This window comes from Cydia splendana, chromosome Z, assembly GCF_910591565.1.
Source record: "Cydia splendana chromosome Z, ilCydSple1.2, whole genome shotgun sequence".
Lineage (NCBI taxonomy): Eukaryota > Metazoa > Arthropoda > Insecta > Lepidoptera > Tortricidae > Cydia > Cydia splendana.
This window is the reverse complement of record NC_085987.1, coordinates 28787637-28812602: the sequence shown is the minus strand read 5'-3', so window position 1 is coordinate 28812602 and position 24966 is coordinate 28787637. Positions and strand designations below refer to the sequence as shown.

The 24966-nt window shown below is 37.5% G+C and overlaps 1 protein-coding gene across 1 annotated transcript in view; it reads left to right on the top strand.

Moving 5' to 3' along the window:
* Positions 1-16510: 16510 nt before the first annotated feature.
* The window catches only part of LOC134804803 (proton-coupled amino acid transporter-like protein CG1139), a 52172-nt gene continuing 43716 nt past the window's right edge, over positions 16511-24966 (top strand). The window contains exon 1 of the mRNA XM_063778053.1: positions 16511-16910. Coding sequence (XP_063634123.1) covers positions 16851-16910 — 60 coding nt within the window. The 5' untranslated portion in view covers positions 16511-16850. The remainder of the gene's footprint in view (positions 16911-24966) is intronic.

Genomic DNA, 24966 nt, shown 5'->3' with positions numbered 1-24966 from the left:
TGCTCCGTGATCGTTAGTGTTAGAAAGGGTACATACGTATAGGTACATACGTATAGCCGGTCCAACAATTTTCTATAGGAAGACTACCCTTAGCGCCTAAATTTTTTAAATTAGCCGCTTTTTCTACTGACAAACTTGGCGACCTCGGATGGCGACAGAACGTTAAAATAAAAACTACAAAAAAGGTTTCATTTTTAGGGTTTTTTTTGCTGTTACCCAATAGTGTGGGCTAGGGGTATCGTTGGATAGGCCTTTCAAAACGAAGGGTCTTCAAAAACATTTTTTTGATAATAGATTCTTAGATTCAGAGGTTAAGGAAGCAGGGTGGGTATGCACTGAAGGTGTGCAGGTGCTTGGCAGGTACCTGACGCGTAAACGTGAGTGAACATTCGCTTCCTCGGACTTCAGTCACCAATTTATGACAATCACTATGATGTTTCAGTCAACCAAACCATGAATACCATTGAAGTGATAGTGCATTTCGTAGGCCGCCCCGCCCGGCGTGATTTTCCTATGTCACGCCGTTTTATCAGGCGTTATCATTGTGTCAATATTATTTTGTGCCTATAGATAGAACTTGCCATCATAAGTGGGTGTGTCACCATGTATAAAATGACTAATTGCAATTAAGCAGGTAAAATACAAACACACAGTGACTTTTAGTACTACACAATGTAAATGTAAGTAATTGTAAATGTAATCGACATAGAATGTAATGTACCTAGAGCCGTTTTCTAGTACTGAATCACAAATCTGGATTATCTATACGACCGTCGCATTTTAAACAAGGACTCTTGCCTACAGTGAGATGCAAGTTCATGGATACATTATCAATGGAATTCATTCATAAATTAGCATGCACTTTTGCAGCTGGGTATAAGTGGTATAACTTTGCCAAATTTTAGATCAATCGGGCGCCAGTAAGTGGTTGATATTATATATACCTATGTAGATGTTGTAGAATGTTGGCCGGAGACACAAACAACCCGTACTAGATTAATGCAATAATTGTAATAAAAGAAAAACAAACACCTAGTTTTTTTTACATTTTGTACGTAGTCACATGACGAACGCCAAGGGTATTGAAGACGGAGAATTTAAAAAAAATACTGGCATCGGAGACAATTATTAAAAAGACTAACCGGTTTTTTTTTCATAGTTCAATGTTGTGATACGTCTGAGGGTGGTATTCCACCTATCCAATTTCTTTGTCCAATGTGTATTGTGTCACACATTATGCTTTATTGAGAGAGTGAGACGCACTGAGTTAGGACAAAGAAATTGGAAGGTGGGATACCACCCTAACCCATGTATGTAAATGTATTTTTTTCTATTAACTTACCTATATATGTATTTATATCGTTGTCTAAGTACCCACAACCCTTATTGAGCTAGTAAGCTAGTGGGTAGGTACTTAATTAATTTTATTTAAAAAATATTAAAATGAAAGTAAGCTGTAATGAGTGTTGGTGAGTTCGACCACATTATACTAATAGGAGACTAATAGTAATGGGCGACATAATGAATATCCATAATAATATGTGTGAATGAGATACCGTGAAGTTTCATGGAAGTTTCGCTATACGACGGCGATGAAGAACGCACTGAACTTTTTGTGGATATTGACAGTTGTTGTTGTGTACAAGCCCTCCCGGCTGACCGTGTGACAAGGCCTTCGACACGGTCAGCCGGGAGGGCTTGTACACAGCACTCGAGAGCATTGGGTGTCCACCTAAGCTTCTGAGGCTAGTGGCATCCTTCCACGATAATATGAAAGGCACAGTAGTCTTTAATGGCAAGTCATCAGAGCCGTTTGCTGTTTCCAGAGGAGTGCGGCAGGGCTGCGTCTTGGCTCCTACCCTGTTTGGTATATACTTCTCGCTTATTTTACGTACCGCTTTCGGCGATAACCAACAGGGTATTCATCTGCACACGAGGGCCGACGGAAAGATATTTAACATCTCTCTCCTCAAGTCCAAAAGAAACCGCGAGGATCTTTTCGTTGACAGCCTCCTATATGCCGACGACGCAGCCTTCGTTGCTAACTCTGAACGCGAGCTTCAGTCAATGGTGAGTCAATTCTCACAGGCGTGTTCCCTGTTTGCTATGTCCATTAACACGAGGAAGACCGTTGTGCTAGCAACTAAAATAAGCGAGAAGTATATACCAAACAGGGTAGGAGCCAAGACGCAGCCCTGCCGCACTCCTCTGGAAACAGCAAACGGCTCTGATGACTTGCCATTAAAGACTACTGTGCCTTTCATATTATCGTGGAAGGATGCCACTAGCCTCAGAAGCTTAGGTGGACACCCAATGCTCTCGAGTGCTGTGTACAAGCCCTCCCGGCTGACCGTGTCGAAGGCCTTGTCACACGGTCAGCCGGGAGGGCTTGTACACAACAACAACTGTCAATATCCACAAAAAGTTCAGTGCGTTCTTCATCGCCGTCGTATAGCGAAACTTCCATGAAACTTCACGGTATCTCATTCACACATATTATTATGGATATTCATTATGTCGCCCATTACTATTAGTCTCCTATTAGTATAATGTGGTCGAACTCACCAACACTCATTACAGCTTACTTTCATTTTAATATTTTTTAAATAAAATTAATTAAGTACCTACCCACTAGCTTACTAGCTCAATAAGGGTTGTGGGTACTTAGACAACGATATAAATACATATATAGGTAAGTTAATAGAAAAAAATACATTTACATACATGGGTTAGGGTGGTATCCCACCTTCCAATTTCTTTGTCCTAACTCAGTGCGTCTCACTCTCTCAATAAAGCATAATGTGTGACACAATACACATTGGACAAAGAAATTGGATAGGTGGAATACCACCCTCAGACGTATCACAACATTGAACTATGAAAAAAAAACCGGTTAGTCTTTTTAATAATTGTCTCCGATGCCAGTATTTTTTTTAAATTCTCCGTCTTCAATACCCTTGGCGTTCGTCATGTGACTACGTACAAAATGTAAAAAAAACTAGGTGTTTGTTTTTCTTTTATTACAATTATTGCATTAATCTAGTACGGGTTGTTTGTGTCTCCGGCCAACATTCTACAACATCTACATAGGTATATATAATATCAACCACTTACTGGCGCCCGATTGATCTAAAATTTGGCAAAGTTATACCACTTATACCCAGCTGCAAAAGTGCATGCTAATTTATGAATGAATTCCATTGATAATGTATCCATGAACTTGCATCTCACTGTAGGCAAGAGTCCTTGTTTAAAATGCGACGGTCGTATAGATAATCCAGATTTGTGATTCAGTACTAGAAAACGGCTCTAGGTACATTACATTCTATGTCGATTACATTTACAATTACTTACATTTACATTGTGTAGTACTAAAAGTCACTGTGTGTTTGTATTTTACCTGCTTAATTGCAATTAGTCATTTTATACATGGTGACACACCCACTTATGATGGCAAGTTCTATCTATAGGCACAAAATAATATTGACACAATGATAACGCCTGATAAAACGGCGTGACATAGGAAAATCACGCCGGGCGGGGCGGCCTACGAAATGCACTATCACTTCAATGGTATTCATGGTTTGGTTGACTGAAACATCATAGTGATTGTCATAAATTGGTGACTGAAGTCCGAGGAAGCGAATGTTCACTCACGTTTACGCGTCAGGTACCTGCCAAGCACCTGCACACCTTCAGTGCATACCCACCCTGCTTCCTTAACCTCTGAATCTAAGAATCTATTATCAAAAAAATGTTTTTGAAGACCCTTCGTTTTGAAAGGCCTATCCAACGATACCCCTAGCCCACACTATTGGGTAACAGCAAAAAAAACCCTAAAAATGAAACCTTTTTTGTAGTTTTTATTTTAACGTTCTGTCGCCATCCGAGGTCGCCAAGTTTGTCAGTAGAAAAAGCGGCTAATTTAAAAAATTTAGGCGCTAAGGGTAGTCTTCCTATAGAAAATTGTTGGACCGGCTATACGTATGTACCTATACGTATGTACCCTTTCTAACACTAACGATCACGGAGCAAAGCAGCGGACGGACAGACGGACATGGCGAAACTATTAGGGTTTCTCAGGCGACTACGAAACCCTAAAAACGGGACTTATTTAGGGAGGACTTTGGACCGTATACTGTGACTGTGAATAGAGAGGTGCGCGGGAGGTTCGTAGACTTTTGAGTCTACTACTTTTGAAGTTTTGAGTACTTAAGTAATAATTATAAATACATAGGTATCTAGGTTATTCTAAATTATTTGTTGTTGAATTTGTACTTTTCTTAAAATAAACAGATTAAATTTAAAAAGAAAGAGTAGCCATATATACATACTTTTAAATACTCGGTGCGTTAAATTCTTACAACCGTTAGTAGTTATGTTACCTAGTTGGTTTGTTAGTTAGTGTGGGTCAAATCTTGGAAGCTAAATTTGACCTACTTGTCGGTTTCGGATTGAGCTGATTCGGGTCACTCGAATCGGGTTACAATGCAATATTATGGTACCATAGTATTAAGCTGATCTGATGATAGAGACAGGAGGTGGCCATAGGAGATATGTGATGAAACAACGCAAGCTAATTGTGTTTGGGTTTTAGAGTATGTGTGTTTTTACAGCCATCGATAAAAGCTTGTACCAAAAATGATATTTTTGGCAAAAGCTTATTATGTTTGTTTGGCGTTTGTTGATGTATGATTGTTATGTTGGCAAGGCCCTCAGGTCGTCGCGCCATCATCTCCTGGGCCGACCACCCCGGCGTTTATGTTTACTCCTGTTTTGTTATTATTATTTTGCATTTAACAACGCTATTTCCTTAAGTTTTGGTCTGGTTTTGGTGCATAATATTAGTAAATAGGTATATGGGGTGGAGAAAACTGACATTCAAACCTCGATAACATTTTATTTTTACATATGTAAACTGAATGGTATATATAATAAATGTTCCGGACGTTTGTATTTTAGTTTTTTTATAAATTTAGGTAGTTCCATTTCATAACTTTACCGTTAAACACAAAATCCCTCCTCACCCCGTAGTACCTCCTAGTTGGGGTGAGATGGGATTTCATACAAAGGTGATTTTGGAACATTGTTGGATCGTTTTTTTTCTTATGAATATCACTATAGCTCCATTTGTAATACGAATACATTATTTAGGTAGCAGTAGCCTTTAAAAACCAACTCGCTCCCCTAGCATCCCTTCTCTCCCCATTCATAACCCAATTCTCCACGCAATCCCTACTCACCCCATTTTACGGTACTTACCTATAATATATATTTTTTACTTAGGACTGAATAGATGAATATATAAATATTTCAATGAAGAAAGTATGGTATTTTATTTATATTTGCCATTACTAATTCGCATAACAAGTACTTAGAAGGTTATGTTATAAATAATCTGATAAAGCCGTTCTAGAAGGCCAAACATCGACTTTATCTTGACGTGGAAACAGTTAGGTATGAAAAGTTTGCTAATTTTTCAGTAAGTAGAGTCCAGCTTGCTAAACATGGTAGTAATATGTAGCCTAAGATACCTATAATTATATTTATTTAGCATGACAGCATAAGCGTAAGAAAGAGATGACTATATGACGTCAGCTACTGTTTAGTACTATAATAAACTGTTATGAATCACTCGCTTGCTGCTAATGAATTTAATCATCCAAAAACACAGTGGGCCCAGGCGCCAACTCGCGAATACGAAACGTATCAGGTTTACCGTTTACTTAACTGAGGCGATTGTGGTAATGATCACTGGTTGAAGGCTTGGCTGCATGAAGCTGGTTTGTAGATAGGTATACAGGGGTATGTTGGGTAAGTATCCAGTAATGTAATATACTGTACTTATCTTATACTAGGTAATCACCGCGCAACGTCTTTACCTACCAACCGCCTGAGATAGATAAGTGGTGCGGTGACCACTCTAACTATATTAGGCTATAGGTTATAGCTTCACCGAATCCATTAGTTGAACTTGAAAAACAGTAAATAAGGTGCTAATGTTAATTAAGCCAACTGACAAAACACTATTTACCTAAGTAGTAAGAACCTCATCCTATCATCGGCGTACATAGGCCAATCCCTTTTTAGCTATACGTATTTTACGAGCATAAGATTCATAAGTACCTACCTATCATATCAATCAGATCACATTCAGATAAGGTTGTACCGGTAGAGAGGTAAGCACCTAGGTACCTACTAGTTTGTGTCTCCTATATTTCTCTGTCACTTATAAGCAAGCGTATCGTCAGTACGTAACTACTTACCTACATAAAGTGTATTTTACTATTTTCCTTAGATAATAACCTATAGTTCGTTTTTTTAGCATTAGAAATAAGGTAAACAATCTTGATGTGTCTTTTAATTGAAAAACACGTTTTAAAAATAAGTTACGGCAAATATGTAACAATTATGAATCTAATACGATCATTTATAGTCTTCTGCTTTCATAAGTAATAGTTACTGATTTTTATAAAGCGTTTTTCAATTAAAAGACATGTCAAGATCGCTTACCTTCTTTGAAGTTCTTTCTAATGCTAAAAAACGAACTATAGAGCCAAGTCGGTTTTTCATCGTAAACGTGTCGAAGTAAGTATTTGTAAATTTATAATTCGTAAGTCGTAATCAACACATGACCAACCCCAACAACCCTATGACTAAACCCATTTATACAAGATTTTATTTAACTTGCCCTGTTAGTACCTACCTATAACCTTTGCTACTGAAAAGGCGGCAAGCTGCCTAGTCGACTGGCGTGTCAGCAGCGAAAACTCAATGTCGGACCACAGACATATTTTGTTCAGTGTTAAAGACTCTCTAGTTAGGGAATCACTAACGCGTAGAAATCCAAAAGAAACGTCATGGGAAGCCTATAAGGCTGACCTCGAAAACCGTCTAAAGGATTTACCTAAATATGTTAAAACACCAGACTCTCTCAACCTAACAGTTAACTTAATATCTGAAGGCATACTTAGGGCCTACGAACAAAGCTGTCCTTTGAAAGAGTCAAAAACTACTAACTCAACGACGTGGTGGAACAAAAGGCTAGAAAACCTCCGCAGGTCCACGCGTCGCTTATTCAATCACTCGACCACACCGAATGAGTGGGGAAGGTATGGTAGAGCGTTGACTGAATATAATAAACAAATCAGGAAGGCAAAAAGGAAGTCATGGAGAAGGTTCTGTGAAGAGATTGCCCAAACTCACAAAGGAGCACGAATTCACAAAATACTCTCCAAGACACCAACCAACTACCTCGGTCTTCTTAAAAGACGACCACAGAAGAGGAAACTCTAGACTGCTCAGAGGCACCCACTTCCCCGGTTCGTACACAACCAGTAACACACAGTTATGCGCCCAAAGGAATAATCAAATCCACAGGGCACGCAATATAGACTGGAATTTGGCAACTAACATCTTTAGACCAAACAAAATTAAATGGGCTTTGGAAAAATTTAAACCATTTAAATCGGCGGGAGAAGACGGAGTGTTTCCAGCGCTTTTACAGCAAGGACAGGACCTCCTCCTCCCGCATCTGGTCAGAATATTCCGAGCAAGTTTTGCGTGGGGAATTATACCAGATCAATGGACTAGGGTCAAGGTACGATTTATACCAAAAGCAGGGAAAAAGGACTACTCACAGCCTAAATCCTTCAGACCTATCAGTCTAACATCGTTCTTACTAAAAACGATGGAAAGAATCATTGATCAGCACATTAGAGCGAAACACCTGGTTGATAGACCACTAAGTGTAAACCAACATGCTTACCAAAAGGGTAAATCTACGGAGACTGCCCTGCTCGACCTGGTTGACAAGGTGCAGAAAACCCTAGAGGATAAGCAAACCGCTCTATGTGCATTCCTTGATGTTGAAGGTGCTTTCGACAATACGCCCACAGAGACCATACTCAATGGTATGAAATCAAACGGAGTAGACGAAACCACCACCAGATGGGTACATAGCATGCTCTCGAACAGAGTAGTCACTCTGACTATCAATACTATAGAGCATGAATTTTATACCACTAAAGGGTGCCCACAAGGAGGCGTTTTATCCCCACTATTATGGACCCTAGCAGTAGACCAACTTCTTGCAATCATGTCAGGCCAAGACTTTGACAAACACGGATATGCCGACGACCTTGTAGTCATCGTCAAAGGCCCTTGCCTCAACACAATATCCAACCTAATGCAAGGAGCTCTAAACACAATATTCAAATGGTGTAGAGAAAATGACTTGTCCATTAATCCGAGCAAGACTGTAATAGTACCATTCACAAGGAAACGAAAGCTCGATAAACTCACAAAACCAAGACTTAATGGACAAATAATACCGTTCTCGGAAGAGGTCAAGTATCTAGGGGTCACCTTCGACCAAAAGTTAACTTAGAACCCTCACCTGAGAAATATTATACAAAAAGTGAAAATGGCCATGTGGTCATGCTGTCGAATGGCAGGAGCAAGATGGGGCTTAAGACCCAAAATTGCTATGTGGTTATACACAGCGGTAGTGAGGCCAATTGTCACCTACGCCTCCGCAGTCTGGTGTAACAAAACCAGCCAAAAGACAGCAATAGACACTCTAAACAGCCTGCAACACACGGCTTATGTAACAGTAACAGGCGCCTTCTCCTCGACACCGAGAGCGGCCCTAGATGCTGGACAACATACCACTCCACTTGCAGGTGCAAAAGGAGGCCAAGCAGTGCGTCTACAGAATATGCACGCTAAACAGGCCAAAATGGCGCTCTCAGGCATTAACCAATCTAAAGGCCTGGGTTTTTGCAAATAGAACCCTTAGCATGCCCACTGATAACACGCACAGCGAATATCATATATCTCACCAAACTGTACAGAGTAGAAATAATGGATCAACAACCAAATGTACGTCGAAGAGGGAAGCCACATCTGGTATACAGATGGTTCCAAGAAAGGCAAATGTAGGATGTGGGATCTATGGTGAGAGACCCAAGCTCAGAGCTAGCGTCAGCATGGGCACACAGGCCTCAATCTTCCAGGCAGAAGTCTTCGCCATCAACAAATGTGCGGAGATCAACCTGGATAGAAACCTAAGACACCAGCATATCTACATCAACTCAGACAGCCAGGTTGCTCTGCTGGCACTAGAATCCTTTGAGTCAAACTCAAAACTAGTCCAGAACTGCAAAACAAACCTAAACGCACTGGCTAACTCCAACAAAGTCACACTTAGATGGGTACCAGGGCACTCCGACATTAACGGAAACGAAGAGGCGGACGAACTTGCTAGAAAGGGCGCGGACACACCCCTGGTCGGCCCAGAACCGTTCTGTGGAATCACAAAACGGGATGCATATTCTCTGCTCAGCAACTTAGAAAAAACGAGAGCAATCGCTTGGTGGAAGTTCGTTAAAGGACAAGAGCACTCGAAAGCCCTGATCAAAGGGTTCAACAGCAAAACTGCTAAGGAGCTTTTAGGACTCAAAAGGCACAAAACCTGCGCGGTGACCAGAATACTGACTGGACACTGTAAGTTGAACAAACATGTTTCAAATTGGCAGGAAACAAGAGGCGACATGCAGGTTCTGTCAGGAGTCAGAGGAGACTGCAATGCACATTCTCTGCTCTTGTGGACCACTAATGTCAAAAAGAAGTACCTACCTACTATTAGATTAGTTATTCTGTGCCTACGTTAGCGATGTCAACGCGGTATCACGTGTTGTCAAAAAGTCAGGTTTGAGTTAGGTACTTTATGTAAGTACCTTTATTGCAACCATGTACTTTTACCTATTATAGGGCGACACGTAGTGCAACCCTATGAGGTACAGAACATTACGGCCCAAAGAATCTGGAACTTTCTGGATGCAACGGGCATTAGTAATGAACTTTAAAGGGCCGTCACCATAGATCAATGCTGGTCGATGCGACACTCAAAGGCCCACAACACCACAATAATAATAGTACCTACCTATGTTAGTTAGTGTGGGTCAAATCTTGGAAGCTAAATTTGACTCTTGAGCTAAAATTTTGCAAACATATGTAAATCGCATTGACAATGCAATGTTATGATGAAATAGAGCTGATCTGACGATGGAGACAGGAGGTGGCAATGGGAATTCGGTGATAAAACACAAACTAATTGTATTTGGAGTTGTTAGAATTGTCTCGATGTGTAAGTATTAGTTGTATAAAACAAGCATTAACTTAAATAAAAAAAACTTTATTCGAGTTAAGCAAAAAATAAACCGTAAAGACTTACCAACTTGTCAAAAAATAGTCCGCACTTATCACAACATATCTATCTTACATGGTTGCTCTAGTAAAATAAGTATCATACCTATCGATATATTAGCACAATGTGAAGAGCGAGGTGTTTATTCGTTTGTTCATTGTTTCGCAAGTTACTGAAAAATCGCGTGACATATCAATTTACGGCATTCTATAAAAGGTAATACCCCACTGTCAAGTTACGTCTTTTCAGCTAGATTTTGCTATCAAACCCAGAATTCATATATTGCGTAGGTACCTACATAAAAATATAATATTGCGCCACAATATCTTCATGATATAGGTACTCGTAGTTTTATGTAAGTAACTGGGTAATTTTGTTAATGTGGTCATACAAAACAAATTTCCCCATGGGAAACCATAAATCCGCAAAAAAAAAAAACGAATACTTACTTACATACCAAAAAAACCCTATTAACCCTAATAGTATGGGGTGGCACTTAACCCCAAACTAAAGTTTTTTGAGTGTCGACGTTTAGTCAGCGATATTATAATATGGAAAATGGCGTTTTTCTCACGAACTTCATATCGATTCCATGGCCAGTACCCTGGTCAGTATGACTATGTTAAGACGAAACAGGAGCTGAGTTTTAAATATCTTAGGTAAATATACCCGTCTCGCTAACGGAAGCGGCACCTAAAAGTAGTGCGATAAGGACAAGGCGAAAAATCCTGCGCAAAAATCTCAAAAATCGAGGTTTCGTACTCCTCTGTTTCCTCCTCCAAAACTTAACCAATCGTAACCAAATTTGGAAATCTAAATGATTATGAAATTATCTGTGTCGGACCGTTTTGCTTTTTTGGCTAATTGATATCAGTTTTGAATGCCACGCCTCTCATTGCGGCATAGTCAATTAGGCCATTTTGGCCATTTTTGAAGGACTCTAGCGCCTTAAAAAACAAAAATATCAAAAAAAGCAAAATGGTCGGACACAGATATTGACAATATTAATCTGTGTTGAAAAAATCATTGCTCTAGCTTCAAAAACCACGGAGGAAAACGAGGAGTACGTTTGTATGGAGAAATGACCACTCCCGTTGGCTCTTAAGGTGCAGTAGTTTCAGAAAACGGAGTTTTCAAAAAGTGTCCGCGATTTTTTGGATCACAATACGGCTGCCATAAATTTAATTAAGTAGCAATCTAGACGTTTATCAATTCGGATCCCTAGTTTTTGACTTTCGCTCGACAGAAAGCTCGAAAGAAAAAAATCACAGAAAAAAATGCATTGAGTATAAAAAAGTGTACTTAACACATTATTGACATTATGCACAAAAGCTAAAAATATGAAATATGCTTTTAAAAATCGGCAATATCACGTTTACGTTCCCTGCTGTATCGATTACTTTTTTTTATTCAACGTACATAAAATAAAAATAAAAACATGATATTCGCGCTTCTGGGCACGCACTAAGGGATGGCCCCAAAATCACCCAGGGGGGCGATTTTTGAAATTCGATCGCTCGATTTCGTCACTCGAAAATCGGTGGAAAACTCGTGGAAAACGGCGAAATGCTAATTTTTGAAATACGAGCATAGAAATTTGGAATCGAGTGGTATTGACCACTCGTTTTCAATTCTATTAGTAGAATTTAAATGCCTAGTAGTGGAGATATTATTCAACGAAATACACGAAATCGAGCGGTCGAATCTCAAAAATCGGCCCCCAGTATACCTATAATATTAGCTGATATGTTCTGCGTGTTCTGTCGTCTGTTTGTGTTGTGTCTGTATCTTCGCGATAAACTCAATAACTACTAAACGGAAATTTCAGGAGGTTTTCATCTATCGATAGAATGCTTCTTGAGGAAGGTTTAGCTGTATAATTTTAATTTGCTAACCCCCGCGTAGCCGGGGCGGCTCGCTAGTTAAGTATAGTTTTGCTATGTTGAAGTTCCAAAATTGAAAATTCTTCTCCATTTCATGTTGGAGAGGCAACCTCTCTGGCACAATAATATGTCAACTTAGTATATGTAGCGGGTGCTATTTAAATGGCATGCAGTATATTCCAATTTTCAATAGATCATCCAGGGATACCTATTAATCATTAAACAATATACATACCTACATTGCAACGCTAACTTGATAGGTATTTCGAGGGTCAACCGTATTCATTCATTTTATAGCACAACACTCGTAATTCCAATGATTAATGACCTGTATGCCTTTTGTTTCAGTAACGACATCTACAAACAGGGAAGTGCGTCCGCCAAGTTAAGTATTATGGAGGTTGTTCGCACTTTGCTCGTCTCGTAGCAGCGATGTATTTGATGTTAGGAAAATATGTTGATTCTTTAAGTAGGTACTTATTATTAACGGTTGTATATATATATATATATATATGTGTGTAATATAATAACCAACGCCATCTACTTATGCAACATATGGCTTTAAAAGAAGCCACTGATTGGTGTTTGGAAGTAGGGATAAATAGGAGCATTATTGGCATTTTTCTTACAACAAAGTAGCACACTCATTGAAAGTTTACCTGCTTCTGCACAATATTTCAATTCAGCCTATATTACGTTTGGAGCGAGGGCCGTCTTAAACTATGCTGGGACCCTTGGGCACTTAAGAATTTGGGTTCCTTTTGGAAAGTAAAGAAAGCAAATTAAAGTAACATTTTTCTACTATGATCTTCTACTTATTATGGGTAATCAAATATACTGTTACTGTCTGTCCTTCGGGGCCCCCTGAGGATGGGGGCCCTGGGCACGGGCCCCGTGTGCCCTTATGGTAAAGACGGTACTGTTTAGAGCTATATCATCGTATATATACCTACTTAGTAAGCTGGTAATCCTCTCTCGATAGGTGATCAAAGTCTCGGTATTTTTATGGCAACGTTCAATAAAACGTTACTTATGAAACTTGGCGTCAATGTTTGCATGCTAATGTTTGGATTGTATGGAGGCGACACAGGAGAAGGATTTGACTGCGCCTGTCTGGCCGGAAGTTTCCATCGCACTCATGGTAGCACTTTGCTGTAACAAGGGCAATGTGCATATCAAAATATTATTGCTTTGTTTGCGTTTATAGGTGTACTAATCTCTACTGTTTATTTTTGCCTATGAAATATAGACGTAGAGTTCTTTTCAAGCAGCTTATTAGTACAATCGTAATAGGACAAACCTTGAAACTTAACTTCTATAACAAGATGTATCTTTTCTGCAAAGGTATATAGGACTTTTTTCTGTGGAATTTCAAGTTTGTAATAAAGAACGTAGACTCAGAGTAATACCGTGAATATAGCCAACTTTGCCACCAGGGGAAACTTTGCCCAAAACGACAATTTTAAGCAAATTCGTTAATGTAGAAAAATTTAAATACTTATGGCCACCCTGCTATTTTTAGCAGAAAATAGGTTAAATTTGTGACAAAACTATACACTAAACATGTGCACAACTTGACTTGGGAATTTTCAGCGAGTTGTCAAATATAGGGTATATTTCGGCGGGCAAAAAATTGTTAAAACCATGTAGAAAAAAATTGAGAACCCTTTGACAAATATTTCCGGGTTTCAGTTATAAAACATGAAGCATAGATTATGTCCATTGAGGTTTCATCTAAAAAGGCCTAAAGAAACAAAAGTTTTGGCGGTGGGCAATGTAATCCGGTATAATGTAAACCTATGGATGCCAACATTGCCCACCAACAAAAACGGCTTAGGGTTGTCACTTTTGACAAATTTACCCAACTTCACAAGTAAAAGAAGGTTATGTTTGTACACTAAAGTAAGTTTATAAATATATACTGTATTTGATTGGTCTTATTATCCTTTATTTAGATGTTTTATCCCTTTTACGCATGAAAAATACAGCAAATCTCATATTTTAGGCCATTAAACAATTGTAACAGGTTTTCTCTAAAGTGACAACCCTAGCCTTTGTAAAATGCTTAGGTGAGTCTTGTATGGAAAAGGGCAAAAACGGGTAGGCAACATTGCCCACCCGATTTATTCAAAAGTTTACATACTTATCGATAAGTTATTAACAGGGAATGGTAGGATTTCCCAAAAACTTTTTGTGATTCTTAGACATCATCATCATAAGATCTGTATTTCAGCACCAAATTGACGTGGGCAATGTTGGCCACAACCCCGGATATCTTTGCCCGCCCTCTAAAACGCCAAAAAGTGGGTAAAAACAGGATTTAAAATTTTTTTCTTTAAGTAAACTGACTCGGTTGATTACAATGGACGTGCTGAGCAAACAAAAGTCATACGATGTCATATATTTTTTTTAAGAAATTCGTGTTTTTTCGAAAAAAGCGGGCAAAGTTGGCTATATTGACGGTACGCGAATTTCTTCAAGATGGTACACATTTTCCATGATGGCGGCGGTTCCTCGAGGTCCCCAAAAATGTCAAATTGTGTGGACATGAAAAAGGGGTCTTTAAATAACATATTTAAATGACTCTATTATATTAATAGCTCGCGTTTTGCCTATTGCGACGGAAGGGTAACTACGGAACCCTACACTGAGCATGGCCCGACATGCTCTTGGCCAGTTTTTTTACTGTAATATTTTAAGTGTGTTCAACTGTTAATTATTTGTCTTCCTTTATGTAATATTGTACAGTCACCTGCAATATTATGTTACTATTCGAAGGCCGCAAAAATATGTGACACGCTCTTATGGCTCTACAAATAAGATCGTGTCAGATATTTTTGCGGCCTTCGTTGTGTAACATATTATTGCAGGTGACTGTACTTACATATCACGTATTGGACTACTCTGTAAGTGGTTTGTATAGTTGATTATAAAATAAATGTATAAAATTAATAAATATGTACATACCAAATTTCAGGACAGTTCCAGAGATTTTGAGGTTTGTCCTATACCAGCCATTCTCTAAGTGTGTTCCGCGGAACCCTAGGGTTCCGCGACACCCCTGCAGGGGTTCCGCAAGAATTTAGAACACTATGCTTTAGTCGCCTCGAAAAATTTTACTATGCAAAAAACACACTTCTAAAAACTATTGTTTTATTGTAGGGTTCCATCAAGTATTTCGCTTTTCAAAAGGGTTCCGTCAAAAAAGAAGATTGAGAACCGCTGTCCTATACTATATACAGTGTGGAAAGATATGTCGGGCCCTGGAGGGAAACTACCTTAAATCCTTAAGTTGGCTCATTTTACTTAAAGAAAACATTCCTTTATTTTTAAAAGAAACAAAACTGCATTCAAAGATATTTTAAAATTCGCTTCTCTTGACCAAGTAAAACTTCCAAAAAATAAACCCTCGCTATTTTTTTCCACTAGTCGATACAGTTAATTTTAATGATAACATTTCTCCAAGAAACATTAGGTCTTACACTCGTCTGTCGTACAAAATATCCATAAAATCGAATATTTAGTACTCAAGAATATTTTTAGACAAGCAAAATTGAAGAAAAAAAGAAAAATCTTTGAATGCAGTTTTATTTCTTTTTAAAAATAAAGGAATGTCTCTTTTAAGTAAAATGAGCCTTTAAGGTAGTTTCCCTCCAGGGCCCGACTTATTTTTCCACCCTGTATACCTATGTCAAGAGTAGCAATAAATATATGTACCTAGTTGAAGTCTACAAAGTTAGGTAAGGTAAGTTAACCTTACTTGGAACTTAAGAAACAAAGGTAAGTCTCTTTGTTTTATTGAAAAAATAGTTTTGCTGAGTATTTGTGGTTACCCTATCTTTCCGTTTAAATTATAAGAGTACCTAATTGTTTAAATATACAGTATAAATAAATTAAACATTAAGTACTAGAATCAATGATGGTCGATTGTAAATACAAAATCACCTCCTGTACATTTCCACTAAACCGAGTAAACTGACTATAAAGACGCAAAGGGATTTATGTAAGTCTCACAGGGGTGTTTACGCCACCCCATTTCGCTGAGTGCATTGTTTGCAGTGTACCTACAACCCGTTATCGAGCGTTTGTTGTATTGGCGATATAGTATTCAACTCAGTACGTGCCTTCGAAGCTTAGAGCTGCTGCTGAATACAGGCTTACCCAAAATTGAATACAGGCTTACCTAAAATTGAATACAAGGGGCTATAGCCACTGGTGCGTGTTGTGTTGTGTGGGCTAGGTTGTAAGGGGATGTCGACGATGGTAATGGGTCGCCGCTCGGCGTTCGGCGTTTGGAGCTAGGCGCTCGGCGCTCGGCGTTCGGCGCTCGGCGTTCGGCGCTCGGCGCGTTGTCGAGCTCCGCGCTCCGCGCCGCGGTCGCCGCCGTCAACACGACTCATTCCTCATTCCACTTGGCGCGCTCAGACGAACGGCGCGCCCCTCCATTCATTGCCGATCTGTACGCAACACTGGCACGACGTTGCCGCCGCGTTTGTTCTCTAACTTTTTATTTCCAGTCAACTTTACTTTTATTTCAAGTGAAAGTCTCGAATATTCATATTGAAATCTCGAGCACAGTTTAATTATTAAAACCTTAAAATTAGCACTAACCAACAAAGCTCGGAATAGTATACACGCGAAATTGTTGAAACAGCTCTCGCTTGCAGTAATTTCATATTCTTCATACATAGGGATTTATGAGATCGTGAAGATTGCAACATCACTTTTAAACAGCAGACGACGTCAAAGGAACGAAAATGTCGAAAAAACATCTCCACAATCAAGCCGCTATACCGTTAGCTCCTGCAGTATTCAAGGTAAGAGTTATTTATTCGTTTTTTGAATTATTGCGAATTAAGACTTTTTCTTTGTTTTTTTTTTAATAATATTTATTGTTTGTAAAATACCCTTATAAATCAATTTAACATGGAACCTGCAACATAAGGTAGAGTTGAACCAAGAAAAGTCTGCAACGATTTTGATGGCGTACGGAGTGCAAGTGTTATTCAATACGTCATAATTTCATAGAAGTTTGACATTTAAAATAACACTTGTACTGCGTGTGCTATCAAAATCGTTAAAGATTTTTATTGGTCTAACTCTACGTACATACCTACACAATTTTGCACTAATAACCAGTAGCAATAAGCACAAGTCAACAGCTTTGCGATAATGATTTAGTAAAATAAGTTTGCCAACTAAAATTGGAATATGATTTTAAATGGATAATGGCAGTAAAATAATTACACTCACTCGGGTAAAATCAGAGTCTTGAGCTGTTTTGAAAATTAAACAAGTAACTATACCTATATGTAGTTAGTAAGCCCGATTTAAACGGGGTTGTTATCTATATAATACATACCTATATCTCACTAAATGAGAAAAAAATGTTAAATTTGTGTTGAAATGGAGCAACGGGTACATATTTAGTCTAATTACTTAACTATACGACTTTACATTACACGAATAATTAAAACCTACAGCGCGTGATTTTTCCTTGAATGTTGTTTGAAACTACAGCCGTAAGCGGAAAATGATGGAGTTCTTGCCTACTGTAACGCTGACGTACTCTACTGTTTCGATTACGTTGGGAAATAAACTATAATATTTATTGTATTTGATTATGAACTGTAAGTAAAAATATAAATAGTACACGGGGTTACTGTGGGTATGTAAGTAGGTACTTACATACCCACAGTAACCCCGTGTCCTATTTATATTTTTACTTATAGGTAGGTACCTACTGAGTGTAATTTTCAATTCTCATACCTCTACTTGGTTATGGTAACGGTGACAGAACCATAAAGATAAGGTAAACGTCCCAATATTTGAAGCCCTAATTCCAATCATTTTACTGCCAACTTGTTAGTCATCTCGTTTGCTAAATAATGGGGCAGTGCGAGTGCCTATTACTGAGACATTTACCTTGTATAGCTAAGTATTTACAAAGGTAAATAATTCGTAACAGGCAGCTTTCATGCCACGCTAAGCGATTTTTGGGCAATGACGTAGAGTCTACGTCATTGTATTTGTACTAGTACTAGTACTAGTAGTACTTGGCACATAATCTGTAGGTCTACGTCGTAGACCTACAGATTATGTGCCAAGTACTAGATAATAACAGCGTCTCATATTTAGGTATACATTTTTAACCAAAGTACGTACTTAAGTACCTACTTTGTGCTTACTAAACACTTCAAAGCAGGTATCTACTTTCAATTATCAGTTTGATTACTCATGCTCTAAACTAATTTATGACTATATACACTGTAAAACTGTCATGCGAGTAGGTGCAATTATAGTACTATTCTAAATTACAATCAATACTGATTAATTTTTACAATAATCGTAAAACAGTAAATTATTATCCTCACAAAGTTACGTCAGTTAGGTCACACGTGTTAAAGTACAGGCAATTAAGGCATTTACTTTACTTGCAACACATCGTTTTCTAGCTATGTATTTATCAGGAATTACGTTATGTTATATAGGTGAACCAGGATCTATTGAGGGTGCGCCATGATACGGAAATTTGTTGGTACTAATTTCTAGCAATGGCAACAACTTTAATAATAGACAACATCTACCCTCTATGATAGTTGTCAATATTGACAATGTAAACATTGCTTTGTCTAGTTTCGTGTGAATTATTATTAGACTGCAATAATCATGCCGAAAGTTTTAGATTTTACAGAGAAAAAGTTGTAAACGGTGTATATAGTTATTTATTGAAAAAAAAACGTGCGGGAGAGAAATATCTTCCATTAGAAAACATAACAAAATTACCACCTGAATTGACGGGTAAGTTTCAAACTTATGGACAAATGTCACTATAGTCAGGTCGTCACGATTTGGTTGATGTCTTGTAATAATTTGATTTGTGTATTAGGTGTATCGCATGCATCGGTATCACGGATTGCTAGCGAAGGGCGTAAGGGCGGAATTAAACGACCAAACCTAAAAAAAAGAAAACAAAAAAAGAAAATAGATTTGGATGATTTTGATTTATGTGTCATACGTCGTAAAATTCACGAATTTTATAGCGTAAAAACCGAAGAAATATCCAAACATCAAACTTCGCACTTATTAAAGTTGTCGGAATAAAACAAAAATCATCTGCCAATTTCCATTGTCCCCACTATACAAATTGTTGCTATATAAAATTCAAAACGAGCGCCCTCTTGACAGTACTCCCAAAGTTCTGGTTTACCTATACATGGCTTTAAATATTTCCCTCTTTTTTGGTCTGCATATTTTACATCTGTTACTTTAATAGTAGTTTATGTGACTGCTACATAATGAAAGGCATTAAAACTCGAGTGTGGGTTTATAAAACGAACGTTAGTGAGTTTCATAATAGAATCACACGAGTGTTTTAATGCCTAATTATGTACAGTTACACACACTGCTTTATCTACACACATATTATAAACCTTCTATGATATATTCACTAACCCACTTAACCTCATATTACAGCCGACATTGGGGCACTTTGCTCTCTGGCGGAACTCGCGGATATGAAGTGGCGTCTCCGATATATCTTTATCGCACATTTTACTCGAAACTTTTGCTATAGTTACTTTAAAAACAACAAAATAAATTATTTTATACTAACGAACTAAATAAAAGATAAATCGTACGTCAAATGGCGGCAAATGAAAACTTTTTTCTCTCGCGTCACGCATCCGAAGGTTTTTTTTTAATTCAGAGACAAACTAGAGTCGGGGTCGATTGCCGTATCGTACGATACCAATTAACATTCGAGATTTGTCAAAATTGTATGCAATTGGCCTGATGACAAATTTTGAAATCCCTTTTAATATTATCGGTACACTTGTATTGGTTCCGAAAAACACAATATTTCAGCTATAATCATAAGATTTAACATAAATAATTGCATTTTATTATAGCTAGTTTAAACCTCGCGCGAAAACGCCTCACACGCCATTTGTGACGTCATAAATTATGGTGGTAGACATTGTTTACATACTTACAGTTACGAATTTCCCTTGAATCCGAATGATAATGTTAATTCAGCACCATATATTACGATTAGGGGTGATAAATACATTACAAAAATTGTTCACACTAAGTCATTTTATACAAAGACTCTCACACGGTTGCAATTTAAGATGAATTATTTAGATACCTATATGTAAATTTTGAGTGAAAATCACCGAGCGCCGGGTTTACTTTTTAATTTTTTCTAGTTACGACAGCCAACATGGCAATGATAGTTCCATTCAGCCAAAAAATTAAAAAAGTTTTTTTGTGAAATATCGTATTATTTAGCGTTTTATTTATATAATAACAAATAAATATTTACTTTATATCGTGTAATAATATTTTTTGGACGTAATAAATGTTTAGTGGCGAAATAATATTTTTTTTGAACTTCCAAACTCTTTGGTGAGGACGTAATGGATTACAGTCAATGAGGTTGTCTATGTTGCTCTAAGAAATATGTCATACATTGATGACGTCAATTCTTAGCTCGCTTCTGATTCGCGTTTCAGTCAAAATGGCCGATTAGAGAATTTTGCAGTTTTATTTTATTGAATATATTAGTAATCCTAATGTTTATACTGAGATTGGGCCATTTTTTAGAATCGTATTTACGTATATGTTTCTTTGAAACCATTATTTCCATGATTCTTTTTTACTCAAGGAACCACAGTCTACAGTGCATCTTATGATCTTAGATAAATTTGGCTCTCTTATTTCTTTTCGAGATTCGAAAGGGTCGGCCGCGGCCCGGAGCCGTATTTTGGGAAACCCCTTTTTTTAATCTTTCAATCTGGAATAAACTAAAAACCCAAAGAGAGGAGATAAGATACGACATCGCCACAACATTCACTCACCTAAGTTCCGTGCATGCTCAGTAAACTGATAGGCACTACTAATCATCATGTATATTATGAAATATATCATTTTCTCTGTTTAAAAGAATCGTAACTTAAAAAATATAGATATATTTATAACAGCGAGTTTTCAGCAAGAACTATAAAGATTGGTAAATTGGATAGTTAACATTTTGTTAGGTGCCAACTAGGTGTGTTTATATACGACCAAATGTTTACTTTAGCGATCACATGTTCAACTATGTATATCAATTTTGGCGATCCATCATAAACTAGATACCTGCATGTGATGTACCTACCTAACAAACGCGCTACACAAATAGCTCAGCATGCCGCGGCGTAGTAGTGAAATTTCTCATGTTTCACGAATACAGCGACGTAGGTATGAGTTTAATACTTAATCAATGTCATACTAAACATTGTTTTTATTCTAAACACGTATAATGGAAATACCTATGTATCTGCGACTAGGATGGTGCAAAATTTGTTCATTGTAAAACTTAAAAATTGTAGTTCAAAAATAAGTTTTGGCAAAACTTAAATTTTTGGTACCGTAAAACGGGGTGAAAAGACACGATTTTCAACTTCAAGGACGATTTTCGCCAATAATCCAAATGATAAAAGTAAAAATTTTGATATCATTTTTTGAGTCTTGGTTAGTTCTTCAATTTTGCATTTGTGAAATAAATTTTTACCTACCCAATTCAGAGAAAATCAAAGAAAACTACCTGTTTTCTCCATATCCTTAAAACGGGGTCGATAGACACAAGAAAGGGGTGAATAGAAATATTAAGTTTTAGTTGTCATAGGCATCGAATTTGGTCATTATTATGCTGATACTCTATTTGCAAATGGTATATATATCTGTTAAACAGCTAATTCACACAAAATTATTTTTTCGTGTCGTTTAACCCCCAAGGCGTGTCTCTACACCCCTTTGTTGTATCTAATCACCCCCTATGGCGTAACTATTCACCCCATATGCGTGTCCACTGACCCCTTTATCACGTAAAATTGCTTCTCTATTCACCCCGCGATTTCTGTTGACCCCGTTTTACGGTAGGTAGTAAGCTTTTATCGCTGACTGTACTTATCCTTATGCCGCCGCCGCCATATTGTCATTCTTTGACTGGTTAGACATCAAAGATGGCATCCCATCCGGCATAAAGCCACGATTGAAAATTGTGTAATAATACCTGTTATAAACGGCTTAATAGCCGTTAATAATTACTCAAATTTAATATTTTAAACATAAACAAAAATCTAAAATTATAAACGTCAGTATTAAATTAAAACTAAAACTCATTTATACCTACTTCTTTCGTATGAATTAGTGACATACTGAATTAAAAAAAGCTGTAACTCCCTAGAGAGTTACAGCATTTTTCCACAATCCATAACTCTCGCGGGGACAATATAGACCTTTGTCCTTTAAGTAGGTACACCTGCATGAAATAAGATCTTTTTCGAGCAAGTGTGATGAAAACATACATACATACTAACAGGACAATAAGTTAAATAAAAGCTTGTAAATTTGCACTGAAAAGACGTAATTGTGGATCTTTTTTTACTGCAAACTCAAAAAATGTGCTTGATTATTTTGCATTTCGTGCATGAATATTTAAAATCTATTTTATTTTTCGGCATACCTACCTAGGTACTTGTCAAATTGGCAAAACGGAGCGGAGCGTTTAAGGTCGTTTAATAAACGTGTTAATGAGCAGAGGGAGTCAGGAAATAGAACAGCAATACGAAAGTTTATCTTCTCTCTAAAAGATGAGAAAAGTCCTCCGAAGAGTAGCAACAAAAACTATCATAGATAGACGACATAGAGACTTGTGAATAGAGAACATGTATGGTATTAGAATACCAAGTACCAATACTACCAATATGGACTTCAATCATATTGGGTCGGAGGAGATAATACGAGCATACATACATAAATTATAATGTTTTCTTCTAAAAAAACTGCCTGCCTCGGTAATAGCTAAAATAAGTTATGAATATTTCTCCTTCAAAATAAGATTCATATAAACCGAGAGCATAAAATAAAAATTCTATTAAGGTTTATAATTTGATTTACTTACCTAATAGTAATTTTAAACAAGTATTTCGAGACTTCTGAAGAATAAATCCCACCTTATTATTCCTTTCGCTACTGGAATGTTACTTTTCACGCCACTGTTCGGAAATGTGGCAATAGATGGTCTAAAACCAAGCTGGAAAATAGGCAATAGCTGTAGCACCTGAACCACCACTACTACAATGTTTCATTGTTATCATCATCTGTCATTGGTGACGGTTCGCTACAGCAATGAGTATCATTTAAAACATCAAAATTAATAAAAGGTCTTTTTTGGCCCAACTTTTTCCTTCAATAATAAAATTAGGTTATTTATAGGACCAATCTCTTGTTTAAAAAAAAAAGAAGAGATAAAACCATTCATTGTTTTTAATAATAAAATTATCCATCCAGTTCACGCTTAAGGCGTTTTTTACTTTTGTACTGTTTGTGGTTTTTTTAAGTTTAGAGTCGGTTTGAAGCAAATAACAGAAAAACGCCTCTTAAAAGTGATAAAAAAAGTAAAAAAGGCGGGATCTGAAAATACTTACTGAATTGGATAGTGTAAATTGTGTTTGACTAAAAATACAAGAAACACGTAGGTATCTACGCTCGCTATAAAAATGAGTTCTTCTAGTGAAGAAAATGATATTCTTACGCTGACGCCTGCCGAAATTCAACAGACAGCACAGGCAGTGGCTAGTAATTTGCCAGCAGTAAAATCGCGGGCTAGTACTTATAGTTATGCAAATGTTTTCTTATTTCCTCGCAGTAGTCATGAAAAGCACTATGTAATGCCTCGGCCGGAAACGCTAAAGATGGACTCGTATTATTTGAGGGCCTCCACTAACGTGTCGGCCCTCAAACGCACTCGTCCATCTTTTAGCGGTTTTCCGTCCTCTCCTACAATGTACTATACCATCATAATATTCATAATCCTTTTGCAAACAGGACAGGAAAACTGTGCTGCACATTTAGCTATGAAGTGACAATATTATTGCGTCAAAGTTGACGGTTGGGGGTTTTCGCTCTACATCAGTCATCAATATGTTATACTACTCTTTGCTCTACATTCTTTAAACTTAACAAACCTCTATCTTTTAGATTAAATTTAAAGTGTACCTACTGTTTCTTAATTTTTGAGATGTGCAATAAAGAGTACCTAGGTATGTTAATGTCATATACATACACGTTATAAATTTTAAATAATCTTTGCTATGAAACGAAACGTTTTTTGAAATTAGGTACATTCAGGAGGTACCTACAAAATTTTTGACTTGTTGAGTGATCATTTTTTATTCAATTATTTGCCACGGCTCATGGGAGCATGGGGTCCGCTTGGCACTCAACGTTATCCATAATTTACATAATCACTATTGCACACGTTCCCCTCAAAAGGTCTAGTTTGCATATGTTTTGATCAGTTTCATGTTTTACAACATCTTTATATCTAAGTAGGTACGTAAGCATTCCCATTTCCCATCATTTGAAAATGGAACCCTTTTGGCTATGATAAATTTCAATCAACGGCCTCCGCAGCCTAGTCGGCAGTGACCGCCGCCGGGCCTATGAAGCTAGTCCCGGGTTCGAATCCCGGTAAGGGCATTTAATTGTGTTTCTGACGAATATGTTTTATTCCAGCGTTATGGATGTTCTCTACGTAGGTAACTATACAGGGTGTAATCGTTAAGTGTAGCCAGGCGATAATTCAGTAAATATAACATATATCAGAAAACTTCAAATTGATATCGAAAGTGCGTTACCCAATGAGTAAAATTACATTATTAACTTTTTTAAATAAAAGCAGAAATATCCCAAACAGTAACTTCAAACCCTCCCATACATTTAGTACGACGCCATAGCTTATGAGAGGGAGAAATGGAAAATACTCCACCGACAAGAGGATACCTCTCAAATTGAAGAAGAGGAAGAGAAGATTCTTATTTAAAT